Source organism: Peromyscus leucopus, chromosome 9 (assembly GCF_004664715.2).
Source record: "Peromyscus leucopus breed LL Stock chromosome 9, UCI_PerLeu_2.1, whole genome shotgun sequence".
In the NCBI taxonomy this organism is placed as follows: Eukaryota; Metazoa; Chordata; class Mammalia; order Rodentia; family Cricetidae; genus Peromyscus; species Peromyscus leucopus.
The window spans coordinates 106,919,646-106,933,462 of NC_051070.1; the positions used below are offsets into that span (position 1 = coordinate 106,919,646).

At 45.5% G+C, this 13,817-nt stretch overlaps 1 protein-coding gene across 1 annotated transcript in view; it reads right to left on the reverse strand.

Annotated features, from left to right (window-relative positions):
• Vstm4 (V-set and transmembrane domain containing 4) overlaps positions 1-13,817 on the reverse strand; it is an 86,460-nt gene that overhangs the window by 35,100 nt on the left and 37,543 nt on the right. The window contains exon 5 of the mRNA XM_028878373.2: positions 6,697-6,730. Coding sequence (XP_028734206.1) covers positions 6,697-6,730 — 34 coding nt within the window. The remainder of the gene's footprint in view (positions 1-6,696; positions 6,731-13,817) is intronic.

Sequence of the window (13,817 nt, forward strand, 5' to 3'; positions counted from 1 at the left end):
TTGACAAGTGGGTTACGTCACCGCAGTTCACTGCTCGCCCTACAAAGCGGTCCTCTGGCCGCTGAGGTCACCTCGCTCTCTGTCAGCCCTTCTATCACCAGTTCATAGACGCTGCAGCATAGGCCTTGGCTGGCCAACATTTTGTTGGACCTTGAAACTCCTGAAGGCTAACTTGTGAGGTTTTAGAGTCTCTGGAATTGCGTCTCTTCCTTCACCGAGCTCCTGGCATGTCACTTATTGGTTAAACCCCTTGTTTCCACTGTCAGGGAATGCTTAAAAAAAAAAATCTCTGATGGTTCGGAGAAATACAGAAAAGGCATTAAAAGAAGCTCAGAATTCACCTTGGATTGTGCCTCTAACACACCCTGAAACATAGATGGTACCCTAACCCCAGTTTGTCCAAGAGATAGGGTGTGCCACACACTTGAAGAAAGCTGACCCAGGAAACGTGGTGCCACCTTCCTGTGTCTGGGAGCATGTATAGTCTCACACCCAGGAGATGGCCAAGCTGGGAGCCGCCTTTTCTCTCTCTCTCTCTCTCTCTCTCTCTCTCTCTCTCTCTCTCCAGCTTTTTTTAAAATTTGGCTTGCGCACAAGAAGCATCACAGCTCTAATTGCTGCATTTTGTTTTAAAGCTGGGTTTCAAGGACTTTTTTGAGCCATTTCATATGAACTGAAATGCCCTCATTGCTGAGCCTCCAAGGGAAGGCATGTTGAAGCCCACAGACCCTTGACAAGCTTGCTGTGGTCTGGGACATCGATTCCTAAGGACACTTGGCTTGGGGAAAGGGAGAGTTCCTCAGACCTAAAGCCCAGGGCCGCTCCTCCCAGACCATGGCAGCCTCTTAACTCAGGACAGGACACAGTCGTGATAAGCTTTACTTTTCATCTTTGAACTTTTCTTAGCAAGTCATGGAACTCCCTAGAGTCCCCATCTTGCCCTGGTCACTTGGCAAGGCCCCTTTCTCTGTGACCACAGTGTTCTCAACACCAGTATGTGGCCTCTTCCTGAGGGTCCTCCCCTGCCTGAGGGTTTCCTTTCTTGGCTTCTGGCCCTGATCCTGTGATTTCTGCCCTTTTCCCTTTAGAAGGAAGTGGTCAGAGGACAAAAAAGGACACTGATCATGAATAGACCTTGAGACCCCAGGGTCCAGTTCCCACAGCAGCAACCAAAAAGGGTACCAGACCCGCCCTCTGTCATGAAAAGAATGGGCTGAAGTTCCCAGGCTTGTAGCCCAGCACGCAGGTCAAAGCCACGGTGAAGGAAAGAATTGACTTGTTCTCCAGCCAGACACTACAGGAAGGGGTCAGGACTACGTGAGGTCACATGAGGCTCTGGTCAGGAGGATGAGTGTCCCTGGCAGATCTGTGGTCAGACTTGACCCCACCATGGTCTCAGGTTGAGGGAGGAAAATGATTTTACAGAGACTTACGTATAGTTGGTTTGGCAGGAAGCATTTCATGGTGAAAGCTTTGGGCTGGGCACCCCACTGCATCACTGTCAGCCCCCAATGTGGTTGGTATAGAAGCAGAAACATTTGGCTAGAACTCTATGACCCTGGTATCTGGGTTATAGTTTGGATCTTAAATGTTCTCTAAAGACCGTGAGTTAAGTCCTGATCACCAGTCTATGGTACCATCAGCATGCACCTGACTGAGAGGCAGAGAAGAAATTAGGTCATTAGGGACACACCCAGGAAGAGGACATTGGAATTTGGTCATGGCTTAAATGTGAAATGACCCTCACAGCCTACATGTTTGAACATGTTGTCTCCAGATGGTGGCTCTGTTCAGGAAGGTTATGAACCTTTAGGAGATGGGGTCTTGCAGGAGAGTGTACATCACTGGGGGCAGGCTTTGAGGTTTTATAACCTGGTCCAACTTTCTCTCCTCTCTTTGCCTTTGAATTGCTGACCCAGTGTGACAGACTGGTCTCATGCTTCTGCAACCATGCCTTCCCCAGGAGGACTGTGTCCCCTCTAGACTGTAGACCAAAGTACACTCCTCTAAATTTCTTTGGTTGGGGTATTTCATCAAAGCAAAACAAACCAAGACTTCCCCACTCCTTCCTTCTCTCTCTCTCTCTCTCTCTCTCTCTCTCTCTCTCTCTCTCTCTCTCTCTCTTTCTCTCTCTCTCTCTCCTTCCTTGCCACCATGGAAGGAAATGGTTTGCTCTACCATAGTCTCTGCTGTGATGTGCTGCCTTGCCACAGACTCCAAAGCCACAGTACCAAAAAGGAGCTTTTCCCCCGTTTAAAGTCGGTTTTCTCGAGTATTTTGCCACAGCACTGGAACAATGACTAATACACTTGCATATCCCAGGGCTAGGGGAAACCAAACTCTAGTGTCTACCGAACTAGGATGACATCCTTGCTCTCCTCCTCTACCCAGTAGTCTCAATTTAGAATGTGACTGCTGTAGGGGAGGGTAATGAGGAGTAGAGAGGACCCAAGACAGGAGGAACTGCAAGCTCTCCACGAAGCAGAGCCAGGTATCCCAGGAATCAAGGGAGAATGGGAGGCTGGGTAGCCTCTGGACAACCATGAATGGCCCAGCTATAAACCTCTCTCCAAAAGACATGCCTGATTCACCCTAGTCCTAGAGTGTGAGGGGGTGTGGTCTTAGGAAAAAAACAAGCAGCTTTGGTGAGGCATAATTGATTTCCAAATACAACTTGTAGCTCATAATAAACAACACAGTAGATTTTTATAGACCTACAAGTTGTGCGATCACCAGTACAATACAGTTTTAGGACATTGCAGTTATAGTCCTGGGAAGTTCAACGTTTAGTCCATACCACATTAATCACATCCAAAATTAATCCCCACGCTCAGCCTCAGCTATAAGCAAACATTGCTCTGTTTTCGATCTCCATAAATCTTCCTTTTCTAGACATTTCATTAAAATAGCACGAAACTGTAAATTTTGCACCTGGTTTCTTTCACTTTGTGGTGTTTTGAGAATGGCCTATTTCCACGGTCTGTTGCATTGCCAAGTAGAACTTTTTTGGATGGATCTGCTACATTTTGTTTCCTCTCACACTGGCTGGTGAACACATTTGGATTGTCTCCAGTTTCTGGTTATTATGAATAGAGCAGTTGAGAACAATTCCACACAGGTCTTTGAGTGGGCATATGCTCTCATTCCACTTGGGTAGATCCCTACAAGTACAATTTGTGGGTCATATTAAGAGTCACACCTTAAGAAACTACTGAACTGTATTCCCCGTTGGGGGCTCCATTCAGCAGTGTACATTGATCCAGTTTCTCCATATGCATGCCAACACTTGGCATATCTGTCTCTTGGATTGTAGGCAATTACGGTTATGGTGTGCTTGAATCATTATTATTTAATTTGCATTTTCCTAATTAATGACTAAAGATATTGGGCATCTTTCCATGTATTTATGAGGCCCGGGTATATCTTCTTTGGGGAAATACCTGTTCAAATCACTCTTGCCTATTTTAATTGTGCTATTTGTCATCTCATTATCCAGTTGGAAGAACCTTATATCTGGAAACAGGTTCCTCTGGAAACAGGTTCCTCGTTGTCACTTATCTGATTTGCAGATATTTTCTATTTGATGGCTTGTTTTTCCATTTTTGTAATTGTGTTTTTAGAACTAAATTTTTATCAGTCTTTCATTTATAAATCTTGCACAGTGTCACTTTATGCAATCCAAGGACACGAGAATTTTCTCTGAGAAATGTTATAGTTTTAGCTTTTATACTTCAGCCTAAGTCTCTAATTGTGTTTGCTGATGCTGTGAGAAAAGGGGTGTCAGTCCATGTTTCTGTCTGCGGGTGTCTGTGGAGTACACACCGCTTGATGAAAAGTGCATGCCTTCTATTCAGAACTGTCCTGGACTCGTCGGAGCTCAATGTGTCACATGGAGCATTCCTTCTGGACCCCGTGTATGCTCCGATCTCTGTACCACGCATGCTTCCCTGGTGGCAGGACCTGTGTTTGCACTGGCCCTGTGCTGTCGAGACTCAGCTTGTGACTTTAAACAAAAGCATGGTGCTTCCTGGTTCCATGTTTAGAGATTTTCCTGCTGCTGTCTCACTGTCGCCTTCAACTATGATTCACGTAGTCGAAGATTACACTCTACGATTCCAAGTCCTTTTGAGCTGTTGAGGTTTATCTCAGCCTAGGATATATCTTGGCGAATATTTCATGGGGACATGAAAAAAAAGTGCTCTTCCATAAGTTGACTGCTGGAGATGGATCAACTGGGTTCTGTTGGTTGACAGCATGATTTATGTCTTCAGTGACCTAGGATCGAGGACCTAAGCCAAGCCTATTAGTTGCTAAAAATCACCATGGATTTTCCGGTCTTCCTTCAGCTCTTCAATTTTAGCTAATCGGGCTCTGTGTCTTTGTTGTTTAATGCATAGACTATTTAGGACCTTTGTTTTCCAGGTGAGTTGGTCATTTTACCCTCTAATGTCCCATCCAAGCCCTGCTAAGTGTTTTCCTCTGTGAGATGTGCAGTGTATGCACACAGACTGTTTACTGCGTGCTCTCTCTTCTTCCACCTGTTTCCTTTCACTCCGCCTATGCCATGTGCATGAAGTGAGTTTCTTATACACAGACTATAGTTGGGACACATAGTTATTTACTACCCCAGGCTCTGTGACTCAACCGATGTATTTAGACCAGTTTAAGACAGGTGGTGTGGAAGCAATTTTTTATTTATTTTCTCCTCCTTTCCTAGGGTTCTGTTTATTCTATTTCTTTAAGTGACTTGAATATATTAAAAGGATTATCTTGATTTTTCTGTAGTTTTTTTTAAGTGTTAGGGATAGAGTTCTTTTAGCAGTTGCTTTGGAATTGCAATATATGTGTGTGACCAACCACTGTCTACTGTTGCTGACATTCCCTCACCAAATGAAGAGTAGAGATCCCTTTCCTATGAGAGCTATCCATCTTCCTAACTTTGAAATTTCATTGAGAATCAAATTTTTTTGTTTCAATCATCAGACATGATTTTTTTAAATTCATGAGTATTCACATGATGTTGTCTAAAAATGAGTGGATCTTGGTGGAGTTAGGGGAGGAATGGAGGGTGAATGTGATCAAAATATATTGTAGACATGTATGAAATTCTCAGTGAATTAATAAAAATATACTCATTTTTCAAGTTGTTCCTTCCTTCTTAATTACTAAAGGTGGCTTTCATTTTGGGTTCAAGAATTTTTTTAGAAGTGATTTTTCAAGTAGGTGATTGTTAGCCCTACTTACAGTGATCTATCAACAAATTATTTAAGTTTTCCTAAATTTGAAAATGTCTTTCTTACTCCTTCATTCTTGAAAGACAGTTCTGCTCAACATAGAATTTCTGGGTGCCGTTCTTTCAGATTACGAGAATAATACCATTTTCTTTCTGTCCTTGGATTCAGAGAGTGCACCTCTACTCAAGTTCATCTGTTTAATTGTGCTGTGTCTGCATGTAGATTTCAGTATACCCACCATGGTTAGAATTAACACTTTTGAATCTATGAATCTTTTTTCTTCTGAAAAATTTGGGAAGTGTTCAGCTATTATTCCTTCTAATAAATAAATAAAGATCAGCTCCTCTGGATTTCATTCTACTTCTGTAACCTGATGGTAGGAATTACCCTTGCTCCAGGTCCCTGAGAACTAGCTGTTCATTAGTTTTTCAGTCTGTTTGTATCTGTGGTTTACATGTATGATTCAATTGCTCAGTCTTTCCTTTTTACCAATTACCTACTGACATTGTCACCCTATTATTGAGTCTATTCAATAAGATTGGCATTTGTGGGGGCTGGAGAGATGGCTCATGGGGGTTGGAGAGATGTCTCAGTGGTTAAGAGCACTGGCTGATCTTCCAGAGGTCCTGAGTTCAATTCCCAGCAACCACATGGTGGCTCACAACCATCTGTAATGAGATCTGGCACCCTCTTCTGGCCTACAGGCATAAATGCAGGCAGAACACTGTATACATAATAAACAAATATTTTTAAAAAATGCATTTGTTACTGTATTTTCTCAGTTTTATACTTCCTACTTTTTCTCTGTTGGGTGGCATTTTTATTTACCATTTGCTTTCAAAAGAGTTTTCATTTTTCAGTTGATTAAACAGATTGATGATATCTGGTTTAAAATTCTTATCAGGTCATTCCAATACCTGATTAACCTCCATGCTGATCTGGTCAATTATCTCCCTTCACTTTAGTTATGATTTTTGTGTTTTCACTGTCATTAGGGAATTTTAATAGCATTCTAATAAGAGGCTCTGTATCTCATTGATTTTTTTTTAAAGTTAGAAGTCTGAAAATCTTAAATGTTATGAATTTGAATGTATCTTAAAACTACTATATTCCTAATGAGGCCCGTCACCAGCTAAAGTAGAACATAGGCCAAGTCAGTACATGTGGAGAAAAGATTAGTTACTGGTGAGAAGGTACTGAGTTGTCTCAGACCAGTCATAAGTTCCCACTTTTCAAGCCCCTCAAAGATACAGGCTCAACCCACAGGAGCTGCACGCCATCTGTACCCTATGGAGATTATGACTGGCTTGTGGACTATTCAACTTGCAAACATATGCAAAACATACATTGTTTCTTGTGGACCAACATCTTTTAGTAAGAATATGTATTTAATCAACTTCTTGGTATTATAAAATTATAAAAAGAAAGAAGTATCAAAGAGAAATAAAGAATATATTCCTACCTGTTCTGAGGACATTTCACCAAATAATGTCTCACTGTGAAAAGAAAAAGAATAATAATTGGTAAATACAGGTTAGTTTGGCATTACCTGAAAGGCAGGGACCCAGATCTTACTCAGTTATTAGGGCTGCACCAGCCAACTTTTGGGACTTCTTGCCTGCAATGTTTGGGTGAAATCATGGCATTGGGAGACATCAGAGGGCACCCCAATGACTTGATATGATTTCAGTTCTGGGCTGTACATCAGATATGAAGCCACATACCCAAGACATCATAATATTCATCTTTGACCAAGACAAGTTAAGTTGTATTCTATGCTAAAGGGTCCTGGGGTGGTAAAGTCCTCCAACTTGTGAGCTCTGGGTCATGAAAACAGCTTTTTGGAGCAGATGGGTCAGACTATCTCTCCTTATAACCTTTTCACTGTGAAATAGGCTTTCATTCTTCAGTTAGTGTTCTTTAATGATCTCAAAAGAGCTCCTTACATATTCAGATATGATGGTGCAGCACTTGGAGGGCTGAGGAAGGAGGATCTTAATCAAGACTAGCCTTGGGCTGTACAGTGTGACTGCTTCAAACAAGCATAAAACAAGAACATGTCCTTAAGAAACAAGCCTTGTAACAAGGTATCTTTCTACAATGGTTCTCCTTGAGGCAAACTTCTATCTATCATGGAAAAATTAAAATACATGGGCCCCTAATCCAGAATGTGTCTGATCTAAGACTTGAAGCTGAGGTTACCTCAACAGAGGAATGCCGAAACAGCCTGGGGAATCCTGAGTTGCGGGGCAAATCTTTATATGGTCAGTCCCAGCGAATCCCACCTTCTTGCATCTGTTCATATCTATGTATAACTTCTACCTCATACTAAATAGAACCTGGCCACATGACTTGCTTAGATCCAAGGGACATTAGCCAATGTGCCACAAGCAGAGGCATAAAAAGTGCGGTATCTGAGGCTTGTGACAGGAAACCCTTCTGCTGTTGATTATTCTGTGGGTTCACTGGAATATGAGTCCCCATGGAGAAGGCCTTGGCCATGGTAGTTGAGGTCCCAGAACAGCCAGCCCCAACCGATCCACCATCCGACTGTAGCTGCATGAATGACTCTAGCTGAGAGCAGCAGCAGAACTGCTCAGCTGAGCTCAGTCTCAACTGCCAACCTGTGGATGAGCAGATAAAATGGTTGTTTTATGCTCTTGTGTTTGGGATGATCTGTTGCACAGTTAGCCAGTGCAAGGTCCAGAGCAGGACTGCCAGCATGGGAGAGCTAAAAAGATATATAACCCAGCTCTCTACTAATGTCTAAACCCTTCCTGCACTCCATTTACTGAGCACCTACTGTGGGCTAGATGGTTTATGGATACAACAATAGCAACATAGTGTGTACTGAACGTTCATATTTGTGACAGTATTGTAAACTTCATATGGGTCAATGGACTTTAGTATTTGGTTTGCATATCCAAAACAACATTCTTGGGTCAGAAAGGAATCAATTTCTTGGTTCTCTTGCAATGTGTCTGAGATCTATGTTATTTTTATTCTCTGCTTATAACAGCACCTTTTCCACTTCACAAAGCCAAGGGATGCTGTCTACTCAGTGGGACTTACATCACGGACCCCTGACATAGGGAGCAGCACACATGAACTGACATGAAGCATTCGTGTCCACTGAGACTCCGAATAACTCCCAGCTTAGTAGCTAAAGCTCAGGAGGATGGAATTTGCAATGTTTTGCTTCCAACAAGGATTGAATAATGAGCGGATCCAGGTGTCAGCTGGCAGCATATTAAACAGCATCTTTGATGCTAGATCATTATTTAACTCTTTACATATATAATTCAAAAGCTGTGCTTGGTATTGAGTAGCATATGAAAACACCATCTAAACTTGCCTTCTTTTGTATTGAAGGTGAAATTCCCAAGCTCACATTTATTAAGAAAACAGGAACACGATTGAGGGAGAACTATACCCCTAAGCAAATTCTGAGTCCTCATCTTCTCATTTACATGTGAGGATATATAAAGTAAAAATAAAAATCTATTTCAATACAAGTGCACTTTCAATAAAATGTTACGTTATGCTTATTAATTATTTATCTAAACAAATGATCTATTTATGTTATTGTTGTTCATTTTACAGTAATCTTCCCAAATACTGTTAATTGTGAAGTATTGATAATTTGATCTTCTAACAGCATTTTAACACTCAGACCCAGAGAGAAGGGAATGGAGAATTGTGAACTCACATTTGTGCGCATGTGCACACGCATGCAGGTAAGCACCACAGTCGCTCAGCTCTACAGCTGTGGGCAAGCAGGACAAAACTCTGTGGGGCAGGTGGACGAAGAGAAAAGGAGAGGTGGACGGAGCAGATGACAGTCCCAACAGCCGAGGCTTCTGTGCGAGGCCTTCCCCACCCCCACTTCAATGGGTGCTTTTTGTTTTTTGCCTTCATAGGATGCTTAAAATAAACAGGGCTGGTGATCAAAATCAAAATACAAAAGGGCGTGATGCAGTCCTATCATTTTAAAATAGCTATTTCTGCAGAGCTCTGGAGAGCACAACTCCTTTGAGACAATTTACAACACTTGTAATGAAAAAAATTGAGGTGTCAACAACACATAAAATAGAAGTCCAAGGTCATGGAGTTTGTGAAGAATTTATTGAGGCAACACGTGTTCAAAGCCCACAGCTCTGTTCTCCAACTTCAGCTTTACAAGAACCTCTTTAAACACTGTTCCTATGTTGTAACGAAAGACACTAAAGCACAGAGAGGGTAGTAAACTTATTCACAGCCACACAGCAGGTGTTACAGACCACGTTGTGTTCCCTCCAAAATTCGTATGCTGAAGACCTAATCCCCAGTACGTTGTAATAGGATCGCAATTGGATATAGGATCTTAGAAAGAGTTTAGTTAAAATGAGGCCATTGGGGTGAGTTCTAATTCAACAAGACTGGTGTCTTTAGAGCAAGGGACCAGGCCACGAATGCAGACAGAAAACCAGGTAAACCATAAGGAGATGGTGCCAAAGAGAGAAGCCACAGGGAGAGAGAGAGAGAGAGAGAGAGAGAGAGAGAGAGAGAGAGAGAGAGAGAGAGAGAGAGAGAAGCCACAGGAGAAACCAGCCTTGATACTGCAGCATCTCCATCTCAGACCTCCAAGGACCATGACAGTGAAGCCACAGAGTGGGCTCCATTGTGCAGCCCAGGCTGTCCTGTTACAGTAACCCGAGCGCAAGGGCTTCCGGGTCACCAGCAGAGTGACCTGACTCAGAGCCCTCTGTGTCTACAGGGCACCATCCTCAGAAACGGAGAGCTGGTGTTACCCACACACAGCCACGCCGAGTCTCTTGTGTACACTGTGCTCTAGCTGCAGCTGGCAGAGCGGGGGCCCAGACCTGGAAGAGTGCCAGGAGCTTCCCTGTGTTCGGGGAGGTGAAGTCCAGGTGCAGGAAAAGGAACGGGGTAGATAGAGACGAGGAGTGAAGAGGCAGGAGAGAAACTGGGGGACTCCCTTTAGGGTGGGGCACTGGCTAAGAAGGGCACCAGTCTGGTGGGATGTCTCAGTAATACGATTTGACAGATGAATGTGAGGTCTGAGCTGAGTGAATGCAGGCCAACACTCCCACTGATGAAGATAGACCACCCCGGACCACAGGGGACTCTGGACAACTGTAAGCTTCTGAGAAGTGGATGTCCCCAGAGTCCCGCCACCACTAGGCATTAGCAGCATGTCAATCACATCAGTGCTCTAGCTTAACCTGGACTCTGAGGAGGGAGAACCCACGCAGCAAGGGTTCAGGAGTGTGTGGGAGGCTGCGCAGTGAGACAGGATCCCCTAATTACAATACTAGCTCCGGGGGTTGGGAGCCCAGATGGAGAAGAAGCCCCTCGGGGGTGACTGATGGAACAGCCCTCTATAACTGCCTCCCAGCACCTAGTGCAGGGCATTTATCCTCCGAGATAAAAACACAACATACATGGTCTTGTTTTGGGTGATCTCCAAAGGCTCTGAAAGGAAGGCCAATGCTTCTCACCCCTCCTGACAAGACACTCTAGCCATCAGCCTCTTCCTGACAACCATCCTTCTCCTCCTTCTCAGCTAGGTCCTCATTGTTCAAAGCCACTACCATGGCCAGTCCCTCCAAAGCGTTTCAGGCCTGAAGTCTGTGACTTTCCCAGCTGGGCCTGTGACTGTCACACTTCCACCAGAAGTGGGAAGGCAGGCTGAAGGAACCACACCCCCACCTATCAGTTCTATTGTAGTGTTGGGACCTGCAGGTGTGGCTGACCACACACGCAACACACACACACACACACACACACGCACGCACGCACGCACGCACGCACGCACGCACGCACGCACGCACGCACGCACACACACACACACACGCACGCACCTCCCTTACACTCATTTTGGTTTCCTAGGCCTTTCAGAGACACTTGCTGGGTCTGGGGGTGTTTTCGCTCTGCTCGCAAGCGATCTCCTCTCATAGCAGAGCAGTCCCAGGACAGGATCTCCATAGCACCCAGGACCCTGTTTGCAGAGAGCTTTCTCTACCCACTCAAGTCAGGGAGCCCCGCAGCCTGACTTCAAGGCCCAGTCCACAGCCTGCGTGCATTTCCTACGAGTCAGGGCAGAGGTCCTCCCCTCCCTGTGCACAGCACTGTCCTCTCCTCATGTGGAGCCCCACAGCTCCCACCTCCTGGAAGCAGGCATGCCCAAACAACCCCGCCTGGCCAGTGCAGCCGCTATCATGGCGGCATCACCTGCTTCTGTCACACAGCAGAAGCTGACCAGGAGGAGTTTGGTAACAGGCGCCACTTAACAGCCACATTTGGTGAATGAAAAGCACCACACATGAAGTTGCCCGTCTGCTGTGTTCCGTGCTGTGGGCTGACCCCAAGGGGCTGTAAGGCCTCAAAATGAAACAAGCTCCAAACAAGGCGTGTGGTGACGCCAGGCTTCACAGCTCGGTGTGCAATGTGCAGTCGGTCTCACTCGTTCTCTCCTTAGAAACTTCGGACATAACAGATTAAAACGAATTTTCACCCAATTTTGTTTTAAAACCTTGATAAGGAGACAACCGATCACATCTGTGGTTCACATTTCTCTACCGTGACAGTTCGTGGCCCGCATGGTACCTGAAGCACGTGACCAGGGAGGGTACTTGTTTACAGTTATATCTGGGATTGTCCCCAAGGGCTCATGAAGTGAAAGCTTGAGCATTGTCTTAGTCAGCTTTAACTATCAACTTGACGACACAGCCTGGTCTCACGGAAGGGAATCTCAGTCGAAGGCTTGCCTAGACTGGCCTGATTTGTGGGCATGTCTGTGAGAGTGTGTCTTGATCTTTTTAAATTGATGTAGGAGGACCTAGCCCACCATGGGCAGTACCATTCCCAGAGCAGATGGTCCAGTGCTGTATTAAAAAAAGCTAGATGAGCATGAGCCTGTGATCGAGCTAGCAAGCACACTCCGCCATGGTTCCTGCCACCTTTGGCTATGAAGTGAGTTCCTCCGTTGAAGGTAATGCCCAAGCGGGGGGTGTCTTCACATTCCCGCCTTGAGTTCTCCCTTTAACTTCCCTCAATGATGGACTGTGACTTGGAATAGTAAGCGTATTTGTCACAGCAACAGAAATGACACTGGACGGCCACCAACGCAGGAATGCTTAGCGGCACGGCCTTGGGAGATAGATTGCATCGTAAGAGCCCCGACGTCATCAACGGATCGACCTGTCAACTGGATCATGATTTGGTGATGAGACACTGTGAGGTGACGGAAACTCAGCAGAGTTGAAGGGAGTGCGTCTTGGGTGTCATGTCTCGTTCTGGGCTCCCTTCTCCTCTTCTGCTTTCAAGACACCATGAGAGGAACTGCTCAGTTCCCTGCTTTGCAGTTCTGCCTCCCCGAGGGCCAAAGCAATGGGGTCAAGTGACCATAAACCTAAAGCTCCGAATCCATGTGCCAAAATAAACCTTTTCCTCTGTTCAGCTGGTTTTCTCCAGGATTTTTCCAGTCAGGGAAGGCTAACAGGAAACCTGCTCTGCCCATACCCAGAACTCCCAGAGTCCTGAAAGATAAGAGCAACACCCCTCCCCATTTTACAGTTGGGAGATTTGGGGGCTCAAATATAATTCATTGGCAGTTTCTGACTTGCTTTGTGGATAAAGGAACTTGAATCTAGGCTCTAAGTCCAGAACTCTTTCGGAAGCTCACAGGCTCACAAAGGGAAGATAGCCCCTTCTCCACCAGTCTCAGCGGGCCTGCCCAGAACCAGTAGTACTAAGTGTAGCCCGTGGATCGATCTGCCAAAGGACAAAGGGGGAGGTTGACCTTGGGGATACCAGGTGTCTCTGAGCCCTTTGACCTCCTCAGGTCATCCTTCCATTCTCTGTCATCCCAGCCAACCATTCTGTCTTTTGTGGTCTCTACTCCCAAGTGAGTGGGACTCAGTCCCTAGTGCCCTCTTCCTTGTATCTCTGGAGGAAAAGGCCATAAGCCATTTGGTTCTTCCTCACAGAGACGCAGGCAGGGGAGGCATAGTTTGTAACGAGCCTTGGATTGTCCAGTCTCTGGTCTCAGAAGACAGATGCAAACGGAAAGGAACAAGAGCTCCCAGTGAAGAGTTCAGATGGTAAGGAAAGGCCACCACCGCTCCAACCTGGGCTCCAAGATGCCTTACAGACCCAACTTTAGGAAGCTTGGGCACAGAAGGCTGGGGATCGCTGGAAACTCCCTGGACCAGCAAGACTAGGTGGGCTCTTGAAAAGCAACGGCCTTAGAAACCAGTGTCCTGAGAAAACACTAAAATTCAGAGCTCAGTCCTGGCCCCCAGGACTGGTATTCTTCTCTAGGATGACTCAGCTGAAGAGGCCCTGGGATGAGGTCCTGGGCACTACAGGCACTAACCCAGAGCAAGGACAGAGATTTGTGCTAGGGAGAAGAATGGAGTGTGCTTGTGCTGGCCTGGCAACACATGGGTACAATTAGCTTTGCTCATAGCCCAGCTGGGGGTCCTGGAAACACAACAGTGATGGCTGGGGCAGAACGGCAGCCAAGAAAGCTGGCCTGCCGCCCTTGGCTTTGGAAGAGCCAAGAGTATTGCAGGGTCC